Genomic DNA, 27,094 nt, shown 5'->3' on the forward strand with positions numbered 1-27,094 from the left:
AAGGGAAGCCAATTTCCAAACAGACAATCTCAAAATGGATAGCCCACTGCATACGCTTTTGCTATTCCTTTCATGGCAAAACTGTTCCTACAGGCATTAGAACTCATTCCATCAGGGCCGCAGCCACCTCTGCAGCCTTCCTCAGAGGAGTTCCTACCAAGGATATTTTGGAAGCAGCCACTTGGAGTTCTGTGCATACCTTCTCCAAGCACTACAACCTACCATTATACTCCAAATCTAGAGCAGGCTTTGCCACTGCAGTCTTGCAGGGCATTTTGGCTCCTCCTAGTTCCACCTAGTGCCTACCACCCCTTTCTTAGCTTTGGGATTCTACCCATCTGTTATGACTGCAGCTGTATGCACGATGAATATAGTACAGTTTTGTACCTACCATAAATGTAGATGTTCGAGTGCTAATACAGCTGCAGTCCAGGTTTCCCTCCCTCCTTCCCCTCTTGGGACAGGCCTATAGGCTAACACATCCTCATACAACCTGATTGGGGTATTCATTTATGATGTATTTGCTTGCAACTACTGTATTTTGATTATATTGCACTGCATTATCACACAAATTTATGTATTGCCTTCCTTCTGGGGGCACTTGACATCCAGGGCAAGAAAAACTGAAGAAAATGGCGTCGGCTGGTTCCTTTATACCCCTGTCGCACTGACGTCAGGGAAGAAGCGACGGCAACCGACGCCGGACCTAGACTTTGGAATTCATCCGACCGAGGACCCGCCTGACGGCAGGAGAACCCATCTGTTATGACTGCAGCTGTATTAGCACTCGAACATCTACATTTATGGTAGGTACAAAACTGTACTTTTCCAGTAGTTTATTCAGTTAAGTAGATAGATGGATGAGTGTTCTTGTTTAAAGTAGAAGCTTTAACAAAGAGCAGATCACTTGGTTTCCAAAAGTTAATTTTCAGACAGTAGTATACACTGTATGTCAGTATAATTTATCAGAATGTTCAGTCAGACATTTATGGTGTATGGAAGGTGCCCTGAAGCTTTGAAAGTTGGCTGGTAATCTATTAGAACATCTGCTGTTATGTTAGGCTTGCTTACACAATTGTACTTTCCTTTGCATTATTGCTGTTCTTCCATGTACAGGTAGGACAGTATGGTAAAACCTGGAATTTCTCACTCCCAAGCTGTATAGTCTTATGCAGTTGGTTCAAGATCTGACAGAATTTTTTTTTTTTTTTAACTCTTGGCATCTTGGAAGTAGAGCTGTTGTTGGTTCTTCCCTTTCCCCTTTTGGGATAGGAAATTGGATTCTGTGCCAGTGGGCATTCCAGCTGCTGGCCTGGGTTGCAGCCTAGTCTACTAATTGGAGTAGCTTTCTCCAGTGCTCATTATGTTTGCTTTGTTGAGTTTGACCACCAGAGCTACTTTTCCTTTCCAAACAACCTTCTTGGTCAGTAGTCTTGGAGTTGGGCTGTTTCACTTAGGTGTTCTCCCATAAGTATTCTTTGTGCTGTTCTTGATATGATTTGTTGGCTTCTTCCTCCCCATTACTTTACTATTTGTGATTTAACACACCATCATTGGGTGTGGTGGGAGGGTACTCTCGTTAGCTCAACCGATATGCTAACCTGTCTGTTATGTATACCATTAAAGATAGGTCAGTAATACCTTTCCTCTTCCTCCTGCTGGTGTTTTGTCTTTTTACTTGGCGTACGCAGTTAGAATCTTTGTAAGCTGGGTAAGTATATATTTGTATAATACTTGTTGGTAATGCCAGGGTGGGGTGGGACAAATTTACATTTTTGTTTGTTTGCAGATGAGAGCTTTCAAGTGGCAAAAGGCAAACTGGCCAGAGCAAGGGACAAATGCATTTATATAGTTGACATGTCATTGGGGTTACTTTCATGGATGAGTTAACTTCTCAGAGCTCTTAAACTTCAGAAAAAAGGTGCAGATGCTGACTGGTGGAGAAGATAAACCAAACCATAGAACCCATCAAGGAGGGCTGGAAGATCATCTGTTACATAAAGACTGTATCTGTTATCTGTGTCATCAGTGTCAGTATTTTAAAGCAAAATAAATGAATAATGTGTTGTGCACTAGTGTATTTTTAGATGCGTGCTTTTCCAGGTTTGATTGAAGTTTCTGCTGTATTAGGAAAAGTCAGTGCTGGAGATTAGGAAAGGCATTTCACAATTCTTTGACACTTATTTAGCTTTAATATTTTGCAGTTTGCAAGAAGAAGTGCTGAGCTGACCCATGCTTCCTCACTGGGGTACAACGGTGCAATCCTGCAGGCCCTGGCTGTTCATTTTGCCTTACAAGGAGAACTTGAACGAGATAAGTTTTTGGACATGTTAATCACTGAAATGAAACAAGTTGAAGGAGATGAGAAATCCCTTGCTGATGCAAGAGAGTAAGTGCTTTGCAACTTTCAGTTCTGTGATTGATATTAGATTGTAGTTACTTTGTCTAACAGAAATGCAGGAATAAACTTCCTTTATATAGCAATATATGTACTTTATACTGCAGCTAGTGATCCCCACACCGTTAACCCCAATGGCACCTTTAGTCTCTTACCCAGCTAGGGCCCAGACCTTTCAAAATTCCTCTGCCCTTTTTCCCCCTAATCACTGACTTTGTTGTTGACAGAGTTTGCAGTGCCTGACGGCCAATCTTGGACTACTACTTCCAAAAAAGGGACTACACTGTCTGGAGAATGTAGCTTTCTGGCCACTGGGAAATGCATTTGTAGACAAGGACAAGGTGCATGTTGATATATATAATAAGTTTCTGTAAATACATGGGTAATAATTTGTAATTGATCTATTGGTTGTTTTATGTATTGCAAGTTGATGGACATATTCCCGTCTGTACTGCTGCTTTCTGTTTACACACTGTCTTGCAATGCTTGTATTCCACCCAGGATGAACCTTCAACTGGTCATTATTTGATCAGTGTTTCGCACCAGTAAGTAAATGAAAAGTAGTTCCATCATTCACTAGTTTCAGTGACTGATGGTAGATGGCTCTGGAGCACACTGTTGAAGTGTTTACTGCCTTTCCATAGGTTCATAGGTAGGTACTAGGCTATTGGCCTTAGGGGCCTATATACGCCTAGCCAAACGGTACCCTGGCTTTTGCCACCCAAGAAAAGTATTTTCCTGTGCCCCTGTCCAGCAGAGCCACAGAAGTGATCCCCGGGGTGAATTTCCTATCTCCCATCCAATCATTAAGATTTTTCTTGAAGAGTTCTAATGAGGAGCTTTGTTTGATATAGATAGGTAGTTTGTTCCAGAGTATGGGAAGTCTCTGCGATAGGAATCTATCCCTCCAGCATGTTCTGTTTATTGTGGTGACAAGGTTTAGGTCCCTAGAGTGTGTAGCTCAGAGGGATTGGGATTTTTTTACATGGAGCATGTCCAACAGCTCTGGGTTTGACATAGCTTTGTATGTTAGACAGAGATCGCCTGTGAGTAGGCGATATGCGACAGAGTAAAGCTGGAGTTTTTTGAGATGGTCTACGTAGGGCATCTGTTTGAGGGCCGTTAATCCTCTTTGTGAGGTATTTCTGTGGCCTTTCCAGTTGTTGTAGATGTCTTGTGAGGTACATACCAAAAGGGGCATTGTACTCTATAATGGGTCTAATGAGTGATGAGTAGAGGGGAACAATGACCTCTTTTTTCCTGGATGAGAAACCTTTTGTGATGAGTTGTGCCACGTAGAAGGATTTCCTAACTACTGTGGCGATGTGATTATCAAAGGAGAGACTACTGTCCACCTGTGTCCCAAGTTCTCTTATCACACTTTTGGTGTTAGGTAGACTACCGCCTATGTGATGTTCATCGTGTTACCCTGCTGCAGTCATCACACTTGGGGTTATCTTGTCGTCAGGCGGTCCCGCAGTCGGCCTGAATTCCAAAGTCTTGGTCCGGCGTCAGTTGCTGTCGCTTCTTCCCTGACGTCAGTGCGCCAGGGGTATATATAATGCATCCGACGCCATTTTCTTCTGTCTTTCTTGCCGCACGGTGCCCGAAGCAGAAGCAGTTCGCAAGTGCCGGTCGGCCAACTCCTGAGATTTTCGAAGTCGAATTTCAGATCCGAAGTCTTCAATAAAGCTAAGTACCCCATTGGGGAAACTTTTCTTGCCTAAGACCGATGTCAGAAAAAGTTAACAATTGTATTTCTCGTGAGAAGCAAATACCTCATAAGGATTTTCATTCTTACTGTATACCTTGCCTAGGCCCAGACCACGGCGTCACTAGTTGTCGCTTTTGTGCTAGGTTCAATAAGCGTACTATAAAAAGACGCTTTGATTTCGCACAACACTACTTCGGTAGAAAATTTAACTACACAATGCCGTCGGAGCAACTGACTACCGGCGTGCACAAAAAACGCAAGGATAAGGACAGACAGCCTAGACCCAAGCCAGACTCCGAGGCCTCAGCTGGGCCGCTCTCTGGTTCACCGGTTTTCAGTGAGGCTCCTACGCAGCCCCTGGCTACCGCAGATTTGGAACCCGAGACCGCTTCGGAGCCTTTGGCGGAGAGTGCTAGGCCGACGCAGCCATTTTCTTTAGCCCCTACCGACGACACTGCAGAAAGAGATGTCGTTGCTGCAGACCTACGGCGCTCACCATAAAAACGTATCCTAAGCTTAAGACTCCTATTAAACCAAAAAAGACTGCACTTCAGTCTCCAGTTCAAGGCCCTATGCCTAAGAAACAGATGCTTAAAATGGCTGAAGATTTGATCTCTTTAATCAGGCCCCCCCCCCCGACAAAAGGCCTAGACAAGAGGAAGATTATGCCTCCTCTGACCAAGTGTCTATTTTCTCAGGCTCCTCTGAGGACCAAGATTACTCTTTTCCCCCTTATGAAGATTCTGATGCTGAGGATTCCATTCCCTCAGCTTCTCCCCCTGAAGACTACTCCTTTGGGGAAACTTTACACACTATGAGGGAACATTTTCACTGGGAAGGTCAGGACTACTCTGACTCAAAGAAAAGGCTCAGAGAGTTTCTTTTACTCCCCCAGCACAGACCTCTTGCTATCCCCCCAGTTTTAGACATTGTGGAAGATGTTTACTTAGAATCTAGTTTGAATCCAGATTCTCTGCCTCCTGCTCCAGCCAAACCAGATAGATATTATAGAGTGCCTGACTCCCACAAATTCCTTTATAAAAGCCCTGTTGCTGATCCAGAGACTATCTCCCAGGGTCCCAAAGGGGCTAAGGCTTCTATGGCGAAAAATCCTGTACCCTCTGAAAGGGACTCCACAGCACTAGACAGGTGGGGGAAAAAGGTTTACACCTCAGCCACTCTAGCTATGAGAGCACTAAATTGTCAATTTCACATGCCAAAATACCAGCAATTTCTGATGTCTCAATTAAGACAAAAAATGAGCACACTCCCTCAACAGTCTGAATTGAAAGAAATGTAGGATCTGTTGCATGCAGCTGAACAGGTGGGCAAACATACTTTACAATGTGGATTTGATTCTTTGGAGGCTTCCTGCAGAGCAGCTGTTACTGGGTCTGTTATACGTAGGCATGCTTGGTTAAAGGAACAAACTCTGCCTGATCATGTTAAAGCAAAGCTTCTAGATGCTGCCTTACAGCAGGATGTCCTATTTGGAGTTAAAGCAGAAGAAGTCTTAAAGAAAATGGAGGATAAGGCAAAATCTATGCAGATGGTCAAAGATTTTCTACAGGTACAGCCCCCTCGCTTCAGCAGAAATTGGCCAACAAAAAATTGGTCCTTTCCAGCTACTGACAGACCACAGAGGGGTAAATACAAATGCTCAAGAGGCAGAGGACAACCACAAGTCCACTACAAACCTCGACAATGGGGCACTGCAACACAGAAGGGAGGAGAAGACAGGCCCCAGACTGCTAGAAGGCAAACTCAATGACTTAAACCTCATATGATCAAGCAAGAGTCTCTTGGCAGCTCCTTTGGGAGGAAAATTAGCACTTTTTTCAGACAACTGGCACATCGTCACAAAGAACAAACGGGTCCTAGACATAATTTCATGAGTATACAGATTCCATTTCCACACCTTGCCAACGAAAAGAGGAATGCCAAACCTACCACAAAATCAATGGGCAGAGGCACAAAAACAAATTACAGCTCTCATGGACATGAGAGCCATTCAACTGGTACTTACACGGAGCAAGGCCAAGGATTTTACTCAAGACTCTTTCTAGTCCCCAGAAAGGACAATGCCTGGAGACCAATTCTGGACCTTTCAATTCTAAACACCTTCTTACAAGTACCCAAATTCAAGATGCTAACACTACAGCAGCTTCTTCCCATGTTGGGCAAGAAAGCATGGCTAGTAACATTGGACCTCAAGGAGGCATACCTGCATGTCCCTATCAGACAAAGTTGCAGAAGATACCTCTGTTTCATTGCAGGTTCAACCCATTACCAATTCTCTGCACTGCCCTTTGGCTTATCCACTGTGCCCAGGGTCTTCACAAAATGCCTGGCACCAGTAATTGCATACTGCAGACAAAGAGGAATTCAAATATACCCATACCTGGATGACTGCCTCATCCAAGCAGAAAGCAAGGACATCCTCTTACAACATCTGGCTTTTGTAAAACATCTTCTAAGTTGCCTGGGGTACACAGTAAATGAAAAGAAATCAAAACTAGTACCCTCACAAAGTATGACATTCCTGGGTGCCAGCTTGAATACAACGGCCCAGAAGGCTTATCTGACGCCAGACAAACAACTACAATTGACTCAATATTTCAAAACAATGGCAACAAAGACCCAACTCCCTGCAAGAACAATTCTGCAGGCCTTGGGCTTCATGGAATTTTGCATACTACTAATACCATTTGCAAAGCTGCATATGAGGAAATTACAGTGGTACCTAAAAAGCGTATGGTCTCAACACAGCCGCAGCTTGGACACAATGATATCTCTCATTCCCTGCCTTCAAGAAGAGTTTCTGTGGTGGTCACAGGCATGTCACCTCAACAAGGGTCAGCCTTTCACCTTGCCCCCAGCCAGGCAAACTATGACAACAGATGCATCGGACTACGCCTGGGGGGCACACATGGCAGGACAGTGCGTTCAAGGCATATGGACTGCAGATCAAAGGAATCTGCACATCAATCAAAAAGAGAAGTTGGCTGTACAGAATGCTCTGAAAGCCTTCAAGAACCTCTTACATCCAGGACAACTTACAATAAGGACGGACGACACCACAGTAATGTGGTACATAAACAAACAAGGGGGTACACACTCCTACCCTCTATGCAGGCAAGCAATGACCTTGTGGAACACAGCACTGGCTTACCAAGTTCAGCTACAAGCTCAATTCCTGCCAGGAAAAAAGAACACATTGGCAGACGACCTCAGCAGAAACATCATGGATCCCTACGAGTGGAAACTGGATCCACAAGTATTTGCAATGATAACTCAAAAATGGGGCCTCCCAGACATAGACCTGTTTGCCAGCCCCCAAAACTATCAGCTAACAAATTTTGTACAAGGACACTTCACCGTCAAGCTTGGAAAAGTGGATGCGCTCTCATTCAGTTGGAAAAACCTGACAGTATATGCCTTCCCTCCATTGCCTCTTCTCTCAAAGGTGCTTCTGAAGGTCAGAAAGGAGAGACCACGACTGATACTCATAGCCACAGACTGGCCACGCCAGCACTGGTACCCACTATTAAGGAATATGGCCCAGGGCCCACCTTGAATTTTACCACAAATTGCCCATTTGCTCACACAGCAAAACAATCAGGTTCTACACAGCCAGCTCAAAACCTTAAATTTGGCTGCATGGCAAATCACCTAAGCATACAGCCAGCTCCTCTTCCTCAAGCAGTTATGGATGTTATTTGGGAAGCTAGGAGGCCCAGCACCAGGAAGGCCTACTCGGACAAATGGAAAAGGTTTTGCGCCTGGAACCAAGCTAAAGGCCAAAACACCCTTCAACCTCACATGCCTCAGATTCTGCAGTATTTAACTGAGATGTTGCACAAAGGACTTTCTTTTTCATCCATTAAAATCCACGCATCAGCTGTTTCAGCCCACTACAACACGGATCCACCCTTATTTTCACATCCACTTCTAAGGCAGTTCCTCAGAGGGGCAAAAAACATTAGGCCTCCCAGGAGAGCACCTACGCCAACCTGGGACCTCAACTTTGTTCTGGAAATACTTACGTTACCTCCCTTTGAACCAGCTTTCTCTGCTGATCTAAAGTTTATATCATGGAAGACTGCCCTGCTGCTAGCAATAACTTCAGCCAGAAGAGTCTCAGAGCTGCAGGCACTAATGGCAGTGGAACCTTTCCTCATTTTCCATCAAGACAGAGTTTCTCTACGAACTAATCCTTCCTTCATGCCTAAGGTGGTATCCACTGTGGCTTTAAATAAAACCATCCACTCACCCACATTCTTTCCAAATCCACAGAACAAAGGAGAAAGACTCCTGCATTCCTTGGACATTCACAGGCAACTTCGTTACTACTTGGATAAAACTAAGGTTTTCAGAAAATCTGACCAGCTCTTTGTATCCTATGCTGCAGCTTCGCAAGGGAAGGCTATATCAAAACAGACCATTTCCAAATGGATAGGACATTGCATTTGTTTTTGCTATACCCGTCATGGAAAACCAGTTCCTGCTACCATAAGGCCCCACTCTACCAGGGCAGCTGCTACATCTACAGCCAGGGGGGTGCCAACCGAGGATATTTTGGAAGCTGCAACTTGGAGTTCAGTACACACCTTCACCAAACACTACCACTTACCACTTTACTCTAAGACTAGAGCTGGCTTCACCACTGCAGTTCTGCAGGGCCTTCTAGCCTCCTTTAACCCTCTTTGACTCCTCCTCCCATCCTTAGCTTTGGGATTCTACCCAAGTGTGATGACTGCAGCAGGGTAACACGATGAACATAGTACAGTTTTGTACCTACCATAAATGTAGATGTTCGAGTGTACACCCTGCTGCAGTCCAGGTTACCCTCCCTCCATCCCCTCTGACCTAACTGACTAAATCTTTACAATACCTTTCTGATGTATTTGCTTATAGCTGGAGAGATGTTGTGTTGTGCTACATTTCTTAGAGTGGTACTAATTACTGACCACCTTTCTGGGGGCACCTGACATCTGGGGCAAGAAAAACTGAAGAAAATTGCGTCGGATGCATTATATATACCCCTGGCGCACTGACATCAGGGAAGAAGCGACAGCAACCGACGCCGGACCAAGACTTTGGAATTCAGGCCGACTGCGGGACCGCCTGACGACAAGATAACCCCAAGTGTGATGACTGCAGCAGGGTGTACACTCGAACATCTACATTTATGGTAGGTACAAAACTGTACTGTAGTTCATGGATACAGAGTTTTTACCAAAAGGGATGACAGTGCACTTTTTGGCATTGAGCTTGAGGCCATGGCTTTGACCCCAGGCATCTGTCTCAGTGAGGCCCTTTTGTAGGATGTCCACATCGTTAGGAGATTTGATTATGGCTCCCAGTTTGCAGTCATCTGCGAACTATGTTAGCCAAAGACCTTCTGTGTTAGCCTGTACTTCAGAGAAGTAGATACCAAACAGGAGAGGACCTAGGACTGAACCCTGTGGTATTCCACTTGTCACTGGTCTGAAGTTGGATTTAGAGTCTGCTACTTTCACAGTGTGGGTTCGGTCAGTGAACCAGTTGCCAACCCATCTTGTGACATAGGGATTTATATCTAGTTTAGTGGGTTTGTCTATAATTCCAGAGTTGGGGGATGGTGTCGAAAGCCTTGGCGAGATCTAGATAGGCTGTGTGTACCACCTTACCCTCATCTACAGCTTTGGTGACCGCTTCAAAGAAGTCTATCAGGTTTAGGAGACATGATCTGCCTTTTACAAACCAGAACTGGGTAGGGTCCAGAGTTTGGAGATTACCAATGTCATTGTTTATAAGTTCCATGATGATACGCTCCATAGCCTTGCAGACCAGACTCATCAGGCTAATGGGGCGGTAGTTTCCGGGGTCCGTGGTGGCTCCCCCTTTGTGGAGTGGGATAACCGTTGCTGTGCACCATTCAGTGGGCACAAAGCCTGAGGTGAGGCTATGATTGAACATGGTACTTAGGTGAGGTGCCAGTTTGTTCTGTAGTTCATGTAGAACACAGCCTGGGATGTTGTCAGGTCCCTTGGATGCTGTGTTCTTGGCTTTGGAGAGTGTGTATTTTACCTGTGCAGCTGTGATTACAGGTACTTTGCATTCTTCCGGTATAGTGATGGGCCCTTTAGGGAATGAGAGAGGGGTAAAGTTAGCACTGAACCTATCTGCCAGGATGTTGGCAATATCAGTTGGTTCTGTATATTTAGTGCCATTGTCCACAGGGAGGGGGACATGCAGTAACACTGTCTTATTATAACAGGTGTGCTTTAGTTCATATGTACATGAAGATACTAAAGTCACAGGTACCCAATGAGGTCTGCAACATGTTGTCCAGTTGCTGCCCTTCTCCTGAAGATGGGGAGTTGCTGTTGCATGTTAAGTCTTTTAACTCTTTCTGTTTGGCCTTGTGTTGATTCACATCCAGGAAACCGCACTTTAGTCAATGACTTTGCAGGTGAAAATCCAGCTTTTCCCCTAGTGGATCTGCTGGTACTAGATATGGATATAAACCAGGGATTTGATGTCAGATAAAAATTTTGACTCCCTATGTCTGCCTTTGTTATGAGATATAAGAAGCATCACAGATATATTTGTAGAAAAGTAAGGGGAACTAAAAGAAAAGCTGTATCAACAGGGATGTGGTATAAAAAACAGAAGATAAGTTGTACCTGTGCTTGATGTCTGTGTCGGAAGGTACCTGAATAGATTTTTTTGGAGGAAGAAGGGATGCCTTAGTACTGTAGCATTCAGAGAAGTTTAATGCACACTAAGTAGTGGGAGTTTGACGTGTAGGGTTGCACAATACCCAGGAAGGAATAGCAAAGGTAAGAAAGTCAGTAGAACAAGCCTTCTTGGGAATAGAATTGAAGAAGGACTGGAGATGCTTTGGAAAACTCTAGAAACTGAAAATGGCATCGTAATCTACTGTAATGTTATGGGCAAGTTCCCTTCTTAAGGAAGGAAAAGAGAGAATGGTTGAAGGTATACTTAAGGTTAATGTTAGGATTAATAATTGCTTGCATTATGAATAGTACCTGCATGTATTTTGCTGTGCTTTATGTATAATATTGATCTGATTATGTCCTTTTCATTCTTCCTCACAGATGGGTTACAGAGCCAACCCTTGGATCCAAATCGGCTGCATTAACAAGATTTAGGATCTGAATCTCGAGCTGCTCCCTCTACCTTCATTGCCCTACTCCAACCCCAACTCCTCAGATCTCCTTTGCCACCATCACAACAAGATCGTCAGGCTGAATCTTGAGCGTGAAAATCTTATTGCATTTTGTTGTACTGTTTTCTCTAAATTTTTGAGTCCTGGCTATATTAGTTAGTTTTCTCTTCCTCCCTTCCCTGTTGTTAGTGTATTTTGCTGGCGTTTGGAATTTCTTTCCTTCCAGCCTTCTTCTCAGAGCCTTTGGCTCTTCTCTGTTGGCCGTCTAAGTGTACAGTTGTTTAACAAAAAAAAAAAAAAAAAAAAAAAACATGCACAACGTGTGTATTTTTCTTCTCTCAATAAATAGCTTTTGTTGTTGTTGTTGTTTGTCTTTCGGCTTTTCCCGGTAAAGGGTCACCACAGCAGAACTAATTAGTCCACTAATGATTGGCAGTAGATTTTTATGAAACTCCAAGGTGCCAGCTCGACGCCCAACCTTCAACGAAGGCGTGCCCATTTACGCACGCATGTCTTTTGAACGCTACCCACTGCGGGGAGGACATGCAGACTCCACACAGAAGGCACTCCCAAGCCCAGCCGAGAATCGAACAGGAGAACCTCTTGCTGTGAGGTAACAACACTACCACCGTACCACTGTGGCTTACAGAGTGTTAATTATTGTCTTTGGGTATCTTTCTACTGTCCTTTCTCCCTGTGTGGGTGTGCAGTGTACTTTTTCCTGCTGTACTGTCATTATTGTGTTTGTTTACTCAAACATAATATGACAAACTTGGATTTAAGAAATGCACTTCTTGCGGGTGCAAGATTCCCAACTGTGATGCCCACAAGAAGTGTGCATACTGCCTGGAACCAAGAGCAACTTAATTTGGATTGTAGTGCCTGTGCTTCTTTTAATCCTCGGGCTCTAGCCGATCTGAGAAATAAGTTGATTTATTAAGGGTTTTTTTACCAGCGTCCGCAACTTCTTCTTCCTCCATTGGAGCTCAAATCCCATCCAAGTCTCATCATGAATCAAAGAAACAGACTGTGGAAAAATCCGTGAGGGCTTCATTGGAGCTGCCACAAAAGATTCAAAAAGTTTCAGACTCCCTCTGATCCACAAATGTCTTTGGATCTGACAGGCATCATTACCATTGTGAGCTCCCAGGTTCCATCCTCCTTCTACTCTAATCCCAGACCCCTGGATCTGACAGCTAGGAGCAAAACACCTGAATTTGCTTTAAAGACTGTTTCTCAAGTTCCGCCTTCTTAGTTGTTTGGGACCCCTCGTAAACATTCTAGGCCAGCTTCCTCAACTTCTTCCAGATCCTCTAGAAGCTTGACAGAGGCTGACATGGACAGGATGTGAGGAAGTTTCTCAGGGCTCGGATCCAGATGGGGGTCTTACCAGCTCCATCCCCTTTCTGATCCATGAGTGCATCTGCCTGTCCTATACAGTCTCCTTCTCCAATCTGACCAGTGATCTCGGAGTCCCAGGATCTGAGATACCCTAGAGAGTAGGTGCCAGATATGAGGAAGTCCCCTTCCTCGACTCTGGTGGCTTCCCTGAGCAGTCCTGCTCTGATACTGCCGTATTAGACCGGGTCTCGGATCTAGGAAGTCGATGCCGATTCTGAGGAGTTGAGTTCGGCTCAGACACTGTCAGTTCCATCCTCCCCCTTGGTGCCTTGGCTCTCGACAGCTCAGGTCCAATTCTGTCTGGAGGGCGTGGATCCGTGGTTGGCCCCAACCTTTTGTCCTCAGTTCCAAGGAGGACAGGAGAGGTTTCCATGGGTCCATCAACCCTCCAGGTGATAGAAAGGGCCTTCTTTTTACAGAGAGAGCTGTCTCCCACATTTCGGATCCTACCCCTCACTCCTCATCTGGTCCAAGCGCTGAGCCCATCATTCCTGCTCCTGTAAGTCAGCCCACTCCGGGAAGCCTCCATACTCATTCCCCAGAGGGTTGTTCCCATTCTTCAGACAGCTGCCCTGAACACCCCACAGAGGAGGTACCCCAGAGGAAAACATGCAAGAGAAGACACATAAGACTCCCCAGTGGAGTCTCTCACTGAAGACATCAACTTCGATGAGAGGGAAGGATCCCCTCGATCACCACCTGTTGACGTTTCCTTTGGAGACATCCAGAAATCCTTAAAGGGGTGGATGGTGCTCCCAACCTCTTCCTTCTGAGGAGTCGGTGTTTCTGGAGGCTTTCGGGGTGGGCCAATCTATGTCTTGGTTGACCCCCCCCCCCCCCGGTGAATGAATGTATTGACCTAGTTTCCCACTAGGCTTGGAAAGAATCAGACACTGTCACATCCTTAAACCCCCAGATAAATTTCTAGTCCCCTTGCCAGACAGAGCCCTTTGGAGTAAGGATGTCCCCATTGATACCATTGTTGTGGCAGCAGCCACTAAGAAGTAGTTAGCCAAGCAGAGCTCCTCTGTCCATCCACGAACAGGGAGTCCAGAGCAATGGACAGATTTGGAAAGTGCATCTTCCCCTTAGCCACGTTCACACTGAGGTCATTAAATTACCTGGCACACTTTTGCTTCCAGAGAGATTTGATAAAGGGGCCTTCAAAATCTCTCTCGCTGAGACCATGTCGGCTGAGGATCTCAAGAAGGTCTCTCTTCAACTGGCTACCCTTTCATCTATTGCTAATTCATTGATTTTGTTAATCTCCCATATGGCGGAGGGTACTTCACAGCAGCTGGTTCAGGCATAGCCATTAGAAGATATGCCTGGATGAGGCAATGTGATTTTGCAGAACCCATCATGGCATCCATTGTTAATGCCTCCTTTGATGGCTCCTTGTTTGAGCCATGTGTTAAAGATATGCTTACCTGCAGCGAGCAGGAAGGAAAGACCCTGTCTGCCATGGGAAGTTTTCTACTCTTTAATGAGCATTCTGTAGAAACCAGCAAGGTGGGAAGAAAACTTGGCTTCATAAATCTCAAGGACCTTTCCATGACCCGCATGGGGACACTTCCTCCAGAAGCAGAAGAGGAGGTTTTAGTGGGAGAAACCATCCCCGAGGAAGGGGGGGGGTCAGCAGAAACAGGGCTTCAGAGACTCATTCTCTGATAGGCACTGTCGGTGCACCGATTGTCCTTTTTTGGAGGCAGTCGGTGGTCATGCATAGTATCCAGAGGTTACTACATTCCCTTTTCCCTTCCACCTACTGTTACAAGACAGAAACTCCCCGACGTTCCACCCATTCCAGAGGGAGTACACAGCTCTAGAAGTTCAAAAGCTACTGCAAAAAATATCATCTAAGAGGTCCCAACCAAGCAAATAGGATTCGGAACTTACTCCCTCTTTTTAGTGCCAAAGAAAATGGGGGACCCGAGACCAATTCTGGATCTAAGCAATCTGAATCTGTATGTAAAGAAGGCAGAGTTCCAAATGGTTACGGTTCAGTCCATCCTGCCTTCTTGTGCACAAGGATGACTGGTTGTGCTCTGTAGATCTCTAGGACGTGTACTGTCATGTCAAAATAGACAGGCGCTCCAAGACACATCTGCACTTCTGACTGGGGGCCAATCCATTACCATTTCAGAGCACTGCCCTTTGGACTCACCACAGCTCCCCTGGGTGTTTACCAAATGGATGGCAGTAGTGGTAGCTCACTTGAGACTCAAAAGGTTCCAAGTGTTTCTGTATCTCGACGTGGAGGAGTGTCAATATTCACCAAGGATAATCACACCACCAGGCTAGTTGGCCAACACAATGTGTCTGAAATTCTCCAAGTGCAACTAACACTAGGTAAGACTGCAATCCAAATTGTAGCTTGCTACAGATCCCCCACCATACCCCAAGATTCTCACTACACCTTTCTAAACATACTGGAAAATATTAAGATAGAACCAAACACCCTAATACTGGGTGATTTTAACTACCCTGCCATTAACTGGGAAAACTACTCATGTCCCAACACCTTTGCGCAATGGTTCTTGGAATTCATAAATTCCAATGCCCTGGATCAACTAATCCATAGTCCCACCAGGGCTCCAATATCCTAGACCTGGTCATTTCCAACCAGGGAAATCAATGCTCCATACCTATGGTCACCCCCTCGTTAGTCAGGTCTGACCATAAGCTAATCACCCTTAACATCCACATCCCATCCCCACCCCCAGTAAAGAAACCACCATAAAAAACTTCTCCAAAGCCAACTTCATGCTACTCAAGTCAGAAGTGACAAACATCATAACACCCATGCAGACGGGAACTGAAAGTTCAACTGCTGAATCCTACACTAAGGCACTGTACGAGCACATCCACTCATGCATGAATCCTGCCATCCCAAATAGAACCAAAATGCTCTCATCCAAAAAAAGGAAGCCAATCTGGTGGTCCCCTGCCATAAACAAACTTTACAACAAAAGGAAGAAACTTTTGCAGAAAAGAGGAAAATCCCAGGATGCAAAAAACTCCCTTACTAGCCTCAGTAAGAAACTGAGATGCCTCATAAAATCCTCCAAAGCTAGTTACGAAAACAAAATTGCCAAAGATTCCAAAGACAACCACAAAGCATTCGATACCTATGTCAAGAATCTAAATGGCAATGCTCAGATCTGCTCTGAGCTAAAACAGAATGGCATTAAATATACTGATCCAAAGGATATTGCCAATATCCTGGCAGATCGATTCAGTGCCAACTTCACCCCCCTCTCACCCCTAAATGGCCCATCTCAATACCGGAAGATTGCCAAATTCCAGTAATAATGGTCACACAGGTACAAAACGCACTCTCTAAAGCCAAGAATACAGCATCCATGGGACCAGATGACATCCCGGGCTGTGTACTACATGAACTACAATATGAACTGGCACTTCACCTAAGTGTCATGTTTAATCATAGCCTCACCTCAGGTTTCGTGCCCACTGAGTGGCGCAGAGCTACAGTTATCCCAATCCACAAGGGGGGATCCACCTTGATCCCTGAAACTACCGTCCCATCAGTCTGACAAGCCTTATCTGCAAGGCCATGGAGCGTATTATCATGGAACTTATAAACAAAGACATTGGCAACCTTCAAACACTGGACCCCACCCAGTTTGGGTTTGTGAAGGGCCGATCTTGTCTCCTGAACCTGATTGACTTCTTTGAATCAGTCTCCAGAGCCATGGACAAGGGTAAGGTGGTCCACACAGCCTATCTAGACCTTGCCAAGGCCTTTGATACCATCCCCCACTCTGGAATCATAGATAAACTTACTAAGTTGGGCATTAATCCCTATGTCACCCAATGGGTTGCTAAATGGCTTACTGATAAAACCCACACTGTAAATGTAGCCGACTCCAAATCCAGCTCCAGACAAGTGACAAGTGGAGTACCTCAGGGTTCAGTCCTGGGGCCGCTCTTGTTTGGCATCTACTTCTCTGAAGTACAGGTCAACACTAAGGGACTCTGGCTAACAAAGTTTGCAGATGACTGCAAACTGGGAGCCATTATTGAATCCCCAAATGATGTAGATACTCTACAAAAGGGCCTTACAGAAACAGATGCTTGGTGCCAGAGCCATGGGCTCAAGCTCAATGCCAAGAAATGTATTGTTATCCCTTTGGGAAAAAACATGTATCCATGAATTACCATATAGGTGGCAGTACACTAAACACAGAAAGTGTGATAAGAGACTTAGGGACACAGGTGGACAGTGGTCTCACCTTCGATAACCACATCGCCACAACAGTCAGGAAATCCTTCTGTGTGGCACACCTCATCACGAAGGGCTTTTCATCCAGACAAAAGGAGGTCATTGTCCCACTGTACTCATCCCTCATTAGACCCATTATAGAATACAACGCCCCATTTGGTATGTACCTCTCAAGACATCTGCAACAACTGGAAAGGCAACAACTGGAAAGGCCTCAGAAATACCTCACTAAAAGAATCACAGGCCTAAAGCAGATGCCCTACGCTGACCGCCTTAAAAAACTCCAGCTATACTCTGTCGCATATCGTCTACTCAGAGGCGATCTCTGCTTAACATACAAGGCCATGTCAAACCCAGAGCTGTTGGACATGCTACACTTAAAGAAATCCCAATCCCTCAGAGCTACACGCTCCAGGGATCTAAACCTTGTCATCACAATAAACAAAACATGCTGGAGGGATAGGTTCCTGACCCAGAGACTCCCCAGACTCTGGAATAAATTGCCCATACATGTCAAGCAGAGTGCCTCTTTGGACCTCTTCAAGAGGAACCTTGACGATTGGATGGGAGAAAGGAAATTCACCCCAGGGATCACGTCAGTCGTCCTGCTAGACAGGGGTCCAGGAAAGTAAATAATGTGGGAAGAAATAGCCAGGGAATTGTTATGGCTAGGCTTGTATAGGCCCTAGGGCTGATAGCCTAGTACCAACCTATGAACCTATGAAAATTGGCTCCATGCTACCCCAACCAGGCATCGACTTCTCCGAGCCAGGGATTACTTACTTCAGATCTCCAAATCATTAGGCATCATGATAAATCTGGCCAAATCGAAACTGACTCCTGTACAGACTTTAGTATCCAGTTGAGTTCCTATAAATTCTACAACTCAAGTAGTTTCACTATCTCTTCACTGTCTTATATCTCTGAGAAGTTAGGTGAGGGTCTTACTGTGTCATCCATCCCCTCCAGCGACACTAGTGTTATAAACTCTTGGGTCAGTGTCAGCTGCCATTATTCTAGTCCCTCTTGCAAGATTCTTCATGCAAATCCTCCAGTGAACCTTGCCCGGTACAGTGGTCAGATGTTCTTCGTGTTTCACTGTTGCAGTCATCGCATTTCGGGTTATCCCTGCCAGGGTAGCCCTCTGCTGGCCCGAATACCAGAGACTTAGTATTTTTGCGTCGGTCGCTGTCGCTTGAAGACTGACATCAGGTCGTCAGTAGTACAAAATAAGGCAGCCGACGCCATTACATCAGTCCTTCTTGCCATGGAGCCCAAAGCAGAAGCAGTTCGTACGAGTGCCGGTTGGCTGCTACCTCAGTTTTCGTCTACCGAATTGAAGTTGAAGTCTTCTAAAGCTAAGTACCCCATTGGGTATCCTTTTTTCTTGCACTAACCAATGTCAGAAAAAGTTAATAATTGTCTCACCTGTGGAAAGCAAATACCACACCGAGACTTTCACTTTTACTGCGTCACTTGTTTAGGCCCAGACCATGACGTCCCCCATTGTCAGTTCTGTGCTTTGTTCAGCGCCTAAACTATCCGTCGTTGGGCACTTATTGCAGCCAGATATTTTCACTTACAGTCCTCGAATTCTGATATGGCTTGGGTAAGCCATCCGACAGCAGATCTTCTGAAAAAACGTAAAGATAAAGACAGAGAAGGCCGCACAGGTCCGAACGTACCGACAATGCTTCCGGTTAAACTAGTAGTCAGATGTTCTTCGTGTTTCACTGTTGCAGTCATTACACTTGGGTTATCCTGCTGGCAGGCTACCCTCAGTCGGCCTGAATTCCAAAGTCTAGGTCCGGCGTCGGTTGCTGTCACCTCTTCCCTGACGTCAGTGCGCCAGGGGTATAAAAGATGTAGCCGACGCCATTTTCTTCAGTCTTTCTTGCCGTGCGGTGCCCGAAGCAGAAGCAGTTCGCAGGTGCTGGTCAGCCAACTCCTGAGATTTTCGTGTTCGAATTTCAGATCCAAAGTCTTCATTAAAAGCTAAGTACCCCGTTGGGGTTAAAACTTTTGTTCTTGCTCCAGACCAATGTCAGAAAAAGTTAATGATTGTATTTCTTGTGGGAAGCAAATACCTCATAAGGATTTTCATTCTTACTGTATTTCTTGCCTAGGCCTTGACCACGACGTTGCTTGTTGTCGGTTTTGTGCTAGATTTAACCAACGCACTATAAAGCGCCGGTACGATTTTGCATTTCACTATTTAGGCAGAAGATTTAATTACACAATGCCGTCGGATAGCCAACCGACAATCGCAATTCACAAGAAACGCAAAGAAAAAGAAAAGGACAGCCATCTTCTAAGCCAGTTGCCGGCTCTCAGTGAGGCGCTTTTGCAGCCCCTGACGCCCACTACTTTGGACCCGCAGGCCGCTGTAGACTCCCATGTGGAGTCGCCTAGGCCGCTGGAAGCTCAAAGTATTGGACCTTCGGAAACTATTCCCTTGGATGGGTCCGGAGCCGCTGAGCAGGCATCGGCTTCTGAGTGTGTTTTCAGACCTACTCAGTTGTACATTAAAGCGACTCCAGCTGCAAAGGCAAAGACTAAAGCATCTTTAAAGACAAAGAAACAAGTACAACAGCCTCATAGTCAGGCCTCCATGCCCAAAAAACAGATGCTCAAAATGGCCGACAACTTAATTACTTTGATCAGGGGTTCCCATCCCCCTCCTGATAAGAGGCCTAGGCAAGAGACAGAATATGAATCTTCAGATCAGGTTTCCATTTCTTCAGATTCCTCTTCTGATCAGGAATACTGTCTTCCTCCCTATGAGGATTCTGATGCTGAAGAGTCTATTACTTCAGCCTCTCCTCCTGAGGATTACTCTTTTGGGGAAACCTTGCATACCATGAGGGAACATTTCCACAGGGAGAGCCAAGATTATTCTGAATCTAAGAAAAGGCTCAGGGACTTCCTTTTACTCCCACAACACAGGCCCCTAGCTATTCCGCCTGTGTTAGACATTGTAGTTGATGTATTTTCAGAGTCCAGTCTGACCCCTGACTCCTTACCTCCAGCTCCTGTTATGCCAGACAGGTACTACAGGGTGCCTGACTCTCATAAATTCCTTTTCAAGAACCTTGCTGCTGACCCAGAAACTATTTCTCAGGGTCCCAAAGGTGTCAAGGCATCCACTGCAAGAAACCCTACCCCCTCCGACAGGGATTCTAGGGCATTAGACAGATGGGGAAAGAAGATTTACATCTTTGCCTCCTTGGCTATAAGGGCTTTAAATTGTCAGTTTCATATGCTCAAATATCAGCAATATATTATGTCACTACTTAAACAGAAAATGTTGATAAATTCAGAAGGTGTAGAAAACAAAGAAATGCAGGAGTTATTGCATGCAGCTGAGAAAGTTGGAAAGCATACTTTGCAATGTGGTTTTGATTCTTTGGAGGCCTCCTGTCACAGGTTCTGTCATTAGGAGGCATGCTTGGTTAAAGGAACAAAATTTACCAGGTCATGTTAAAGCAAAATTATTAGATACTCCATCACAGCATGATGCTTTGTTTGGTGTTAAAGCAGAAGAGGTGTTAAAGAAAATGGAGGACAAAGCTAAATCTATGCAAACAGTCAAGGATTTCTTACAGGTACAGCCTCCAAGATTTAGCAGACACTGGCCTACAAAGAATTGCTCCTTTCCAGTGTCAGACAGACCACAAAGGGGCAGATACAGACGCCCAAGAGGCAGATTCCAGCCCCAAGGTTCATACAGGTCTAAACAATGGGGTGCTTCTACCTCCAAAAGTGGAGAAGACAAATCACAGCCGTACAGGAAACAGTCCCAGTGACTTTCCCCTGCCTTTGCCAAACACTTGTCTTCTGGCAGCAACTTTAGGGGGAAACTAGCACTTTTTTTCTCAAAATTGGCACATAATAACCCAGGACAAATGGGTCTTAGACATAGTGCCACAGGGCTACAAGTTTCACTTTCATACCCTGCCAAGGGAAATGGTTGGCCAGACCTACCAAAAAAACAATGGGCAGAGGCACAAAAACAAGTCTCATCCCTCATGGACATGAGGACCATTTAACAAGTACCAGAACAAGAGCAGGGACAAGGATTTTATTCAAGACTGTTCCTGGTACCCAGAAAGGACAAAGCCTGGAGACCAATACTGGACCTATCTATTCTAAACACATATCTGGATATACCAAAATTCAAAATGTTGACCTTACAACAGCTTCTGCTCATGCTGGGCAAGAAGGCTTGGCTTGTGAATTTAGACCTAAAAGAGGCATACCTGCATGTCCTAATGAGACAATCATGCAGAAGATACCTCAGATTCAAAGCTGGCTCAATGCACTACCAGTTCTCTGCACTGCCCTTTGGCTTATCTACTGCGCCCAGGGTCTTTACAAAGTGCCTGGCACCAGTAATTGCATTCTGCAGACAAAGAGGAATACAAATATATCCTTACTTGGATGACTGCCTCATACAAGCAGAAAACAAGGACATTCTACTACAGCATCTGGCATTTGTAAAGAGATTACTACCATGCCTAGGGTACACAATCAATGAACAAAAATCAAAACTATTACCCTCTCAAGAGATAATATTCCTGGGTGCAAGCTTAAATGCAACTGCCCAGATGGCTTATCTCACTCCAGACAAACAAAGGCAACTGATTACCTATTTCAAACTGTTGACAACAAAGGCCCAGTTATCTGCAAGAAAGATTCTGCAGGCTTTGGGCTTCATGGCATCCTGCATTCTACTAATTCCATATGCAAGTCTGCATATGAGGAAACTTCAGTGGTACCTAAAAAGTGTTTGGACTCAGCATTGCCACAGCCTGGAAACAGTAATTACTCTTATTACCTGGCTGCAACAGGAGTTTCGATGGTGGACGAAGGCCTGTCACCAGAACAAGAGACAGCCATTCACCTTACCCCCAGCCAGGCAGACATCGACAACAAATGCATCAGATTATGCCTGGGGGGCACACATGGCAGGAAGATGTATTGAAGGCACATGGTCCGCCAACCAAATGCATCTACATATCAATCAAAAAGAGGCGCTAGCAGTTCAGAATGCCCTGACAGCCCTCAAGGACCTACTTCATCCGGGACAAATACTGATAAAGACAGACAATACCTTGGTCATGTGGTATATAAACAAGCAGGGAGGCACTCATTCTTACCCCCTCTGCAGACTAGCCATGACTTTGTGGGACACAGTATTGACTTACCAAGTACATCTGCAGGCACAGTTCTTGCCAGGAAAGATAAATACTCTGGCAGACGAACTAAGCAGAAGCCTCTTGGATCCCCACGAGTGGAAACTGGATCCACAAGTCGTCAACATGATATCAAGGAAATGGGGATGCCCAGACATAGACCGATTTGCCTCTCCTCACAAATGCCAACTAAAGAGATTCTGCACAAGGACTTATCACAGACAAGCATGGAAAGTGGATGCCCTATCTTTCAGCTGGAAAAACTTAACAGTGTATGCCTTTCCTCCACTGCCTCTCTTCCCCAAGGTACTCCTAAAGGTCAGACAAGAGAAGCCAAAAATGATACTGATTGCTCCAGACTGGCCCCACCAGTACTGGTATCCAATCCGAAGGAACTTGTCTCAATGCCCAGCCTGGAACTTACCTCAAATACCTCACCTACTGTCCCAACAAAACAATCAGATCCTGCACAACCAACTCAAGACCTTAAATCTCACAGCATGGCGGATAATGTAGTCATACAAAACACACCTCTCACTAAAGTGGTGATGGATGTCATTTTGGAGGCCAGGAGGCCTAGTACTAGAAAATCTTATGCTGGAAAATGGAAGAGATTCTGTGCCTGGAACCAGGCACAAGGAATTGACACAGCAGTACCAAATATTCCTCAGATTTTGCAATACTTAACTGAGATGCTGGACAAAGGCCTATCCTTTTCATCAATTAAATTCATGCCTCTGCCATTTTGGCTCATTACAATACAGAGCCACCAATCTTTTCTCAACCTTTGTTAAGGCAATACCTCAGAGGAGCCAAAAATTTAAGGCCTCCAAGGAGATCACCAATACCTGCATGGGACCTCATTTATGTTTTGGAAAAACTCACTCTGCCCCCTTTTGAGCCAGCCACTACAGCTGATATAAAGTTTTTATCTTGGAAAACAGCTCTGCTCTTGGCAGTAACCTCTGCAAGACGAGTCTCAGAGCTACAGGCACTCATGGCTGTGGAACCTTTTATAATTTTTTATCCAGACAGGGTTTCTCTGAGGACATACCCATTATTTATGCCTAAGGTAGTGTCCAGTGTGGCCCTTAACCAAACTATTCATCTGCCTACATTTTATCCAAACCCACAGAATAAGGGGGAGAGAATTCTGCATTCTTTGGACATACACAGACAGCTACGCTTCTACTTGAATAGAACCAAAGCTTTCAGAAAGACTGAGCAACTACTAGTGGCATATGCTGCAGGATCACAAGGAAAGGCTATCTCAAAGCAGACTATTTCAATGTGGATAGGCCACTGCATTCATTTCTGCTATTCACAACATGGCAAGCCAGTGCCTAAGGGAATTAAACCACATTCAACCAGAGCAGCAGCCACTTCAGCAGCCTTCCTCAAGGGAGTACCAACCAAAGACATTTTAGAGGCTGCTACCCGGAGTTCAGTGCACACCTTCACAAATCACTATCATTTACCACTCTACTCTAAATCCAGGGCAGGCTTTGCCACTGCAGTTCTGCAGGGCCTCATAGCCGCTCCTAATGCTATTTAGCTCCAGCCTCCCAAACATAGCTTTGGGATTCAACCCAAGTGTAATGACTGCAACAGTGAAACACGAAGAACATAGTACAGTTGTGTACACATACCATAAATGTAGATATTCGAGTGTATTCACTGTTGCAGTCCAGATTACCCACCCACCATCCCCCTTCTCTTTTTGCTGGAACTTATCTGCACTTCTCTAATCTATACAACCTATGTGGTGTATTTGCTTGTAGATGAAGGTATAACATATTTTGGTGCATGCAATTTTTTTTTGGCATATTTTAAGCTTTCCTTTTTGGGGGCACCTGACATCTGGGGCAAGAAAAACTGAAGAAAATGGTGTCGGCTGCATCTTTTATACCCCTGGCGCACTGATGTCAGGGAAGAGGCGACAGCAGCCGACGTCGGACCTAGACTTTGGAATTCAGGCCGACTGAGGGTAGCCTGCCAGCAGGATAACCCAAGTGTAATGACTGCAAAAGTAAATACACTCGAACATCTACATTTATGGTAAGTGTACACAACTGTACTTTCTCTGGTACTCAGGAGCTTTTGCAGCCCCTGATGCCTGCTTCTTTTGATTAACAGGCTGCTACCGAGACCCTTTCAAAGTCCAGTATGCCACAAAATTCTTCTTCGACTAAGGATCCTGCAGTCGTCTCTACTTTGGATGGGTTCGGAGCCGCTGAGCAGGCACTACCGAATCTCAACACAAACCGTCTTCTTTCGCGACTACCGTTCTTTCAAAAACAACTGAGTTTCTTAGGCCCAGGGTATGAACCACACCCAAGAAACCGCCGACCCACTCTCAGGTGCCTGCTACTTTGCCTTAGTCTCAAATGCTTAAAATTGCAGAAGACCTTATCATGCTGATCAGGAAGCCAAGCTACCCCTTCCAAAAGGAAAGGAGAACTGTCCCCTGTAGTTTTTGTCTGAACAAGAGTCAGATGAATCTGATGCATCTGAATAATGAAGACATGCAACCCCTCCCCACTTATGAGGATTTTGATGCGGAGGATTCCATTTCTTCAGCCTCTCCCCCAGCGGATTTTTCCTTTGGGAAACCCTGCATACTTTAAGAGAGCATTTCCAGTGGGAGAGTCAGGACTACCCTTAGTCTAAAACGAGACTCAGGGAATTCCTAGATCTTCCACATTATAGACCCTTGGCCATCCCCCCAGTCCTGGATGTTGTGGAGGATGTTTTCCTCAAATCCAGCTTGACTCCTGATGCCCTTCCTCCTGCACCCACAAAAACAGGTACTATAGAGTCCCTGACTCACACAAATGTCTTGTTAAAAATCCTACAGCTGACCCTGAGGTCATTTCTGAAGGGCCAAAAGGGATTAAAGCAAACTCTGCTAAGAATCCCACCCCCTCAGATAAGGATTCCCGAGCATTGGACAGAAGGGGTACAAAAGTATACACCTCAGCTATTCTTACTATCAGGGCGCACAGTTGTTGGCTCCATATGCTGAAATTTCAGCAACATACCTTGGAACTCCTTAAACAAAAAATGTCTTCCTTTCCTGCTTGGGCAGAATCTAAAGATTTACAAGAGTTAATGCATTCTGCCAGTCAAGTAACTAAACACACCTTGCACTGTGGTTTTGATGCCCTAGAAGCTTCTTGCAGGGCAGCAGTCACTGAATCTGTCATTAGAAGGCATGCATGGCTTAAGGAACACCTCCTGCCAGACTATGTCAAATCTAAATTGTTGGGCGCCCCCTTGCACAAAGATAACTTATTTGGCACTAAGGCAGAAGAGGTCTTAAAAAATATGGAAGAAAAAGCAAAATCTAGCAAACAGTTAAGGATTTCTTGCAGGTCCAGCCCCCCAGGTTTAGCAGGCATTGTCCCTCCAAACATTGGTCCTTTCCTCCTCCCAGTAAACCGGCCCAGCCTAGGCCCCATAGAAACAGACCCCCGCCCCCAGATAGCAGCCACAGGGAATGCAGAGATCTAAGCAGTGGACTACCTCCACTTCAAAACCAGAGAGTTCTAAGCCACCCCCTTATGGTAAGAACTCACAATGACACACACCCTTCCAACCCCAAAAGGGTTCCCAGACCTACCACCAAATCAGTGGGCAGAGGCTCAAAAGCAAATCCTTTCCCTGCTCTCTCTGGGGGCAGTAGAGCATATTCCTGAAGAACATATAGGCCAAGGTTTCTACTCCAGACTTTCTGGCACCCAGAAAAGAAGGCACCTGGTCCTCTATCCATCCATCCATTCTAAACACCTTCCTGGTGATCCCAAAATTCAAAATGCTCACCCTCGAGCAGCTGCTACCCATGCTCTCCAAGAACACTTGGCTAGCCACCCTAGATCTAAAAGAGGCCTACTGCTTCAGGGCAGGATCTCAACACTTTCAGTTCTCTGCCTTCCCTTTGGCTTATCTACTGCTCCCAGAGTTTTCACAGAATGTCTGGCTCCGGCCATTGCCTTTTGCAAACAAAGAAATATTCAGATTTACCCATACTTAGATGACTTCCTTATTCAGGCAGGCAGAGAGCCAGGAAAAGCTGCTCAAGCACATGGCCTTTGTAAAGACCCTCCTAACCTCCATAGGGTACACAATCAACGAAAAGCAATCCAAACAGGTGCCTACCCAAATGATAATCTTCCTGGGAGCAAGTCTGGACACAGCATCACAGATGGCTTACCTTACACCAGAGAAACAAATTTTCCTGACAGTCTACTTCTCTCAACTAGCGACCAGGCCCCAGCTAACTGCAAAGAATATCCTGCAAGCTCTGGGGTTCATGGCATCTTGCATACAACTCAGTCCATATGCCAGACTACATATGAGGAAACTTCAGTGGTACCTTAAGAGCCTTTGGTGTCAACACTGTCAAGACCTGGAAACTCTTCTAACAATAATTCCTTGCCTAAGAAAATATTTTTTTGGTGGGCAACAGCATGCTCCCTCAACAAGGGACTGCCTTTCTCCCCCTCTCCTTGCTACCCAGACCCTCACCACAGATGCATCAGACTATGCTTGGAGTGCACACCTGGATGGCAGGTGCATGCAAGGCCAATGGAGCCCACAGCAAATCTCTCTGCACATCAGTCAAAATGAGATGATGGCTGTGCAGCACGCTTCAATAGCTTTCAAGCCCCCTCTCTCTCCAGGGCCTATCCTGATCAAAACAGACAACACCACTGTGATGTGGTACATCAGCAAGCAGGGAGGAACTCACTTCTACCCTCTCTGCAGACTGGCCATGACCTTTTGGCACACACCCTCTGCCATGCAACTACACCTGTTAGTAAAATTCCTACCAGGCTCTCTCAACTCTCTAGTAGACCAATTTAGCAGAAATCTTCTGGACCCACACAAGTGGCAGCTTAGAAGAAGTACCTTCACTCTAATAACTGAGAAATGGGGAACCCCGAAGGTCGACCTCTTTGCC

At 45.4% G+C, this 27,094-nt stretch overlaps 1 protein-coding gene across 2 annotated transcripts in view; it reads left to right on the forward strand.

The window, feature by feature from the left end:
• ADPRS (ADP-ribosylserine hydrolase) overlaps positions 1-27,094 on the forward strand; it is a 692,814-nt gene that overhangs the window by 216,382 nt on the left and 449,338 nt on the right. For both annotated transcript variants that reach the window (XM_044059951.1, XM_044059952.1), the window contains exon 4: positions 2,205-2,389. In XM_044059951.1, coding sequence (XP_043915886.1) covers positions 2,205-2,389 — 185 coding nt within the window. The remainder of the gene's footprint in view (positions 1-2,204; positions 2,390-27,094) is intronic.

Source organism: Protopterus annectens, chromosome 1.part2 (assembly GCF_019279795.1).
Source record: "Protopterus annectens isolate FY-2018-M chromosome 1.part2, PAN1.0, whole genome shotgun sequence".
NCBI lineage: Eukaryota > Metazoa > Chordata > Ceratodontiformes > Protopteridae > Protopterus > Protopterus annectens.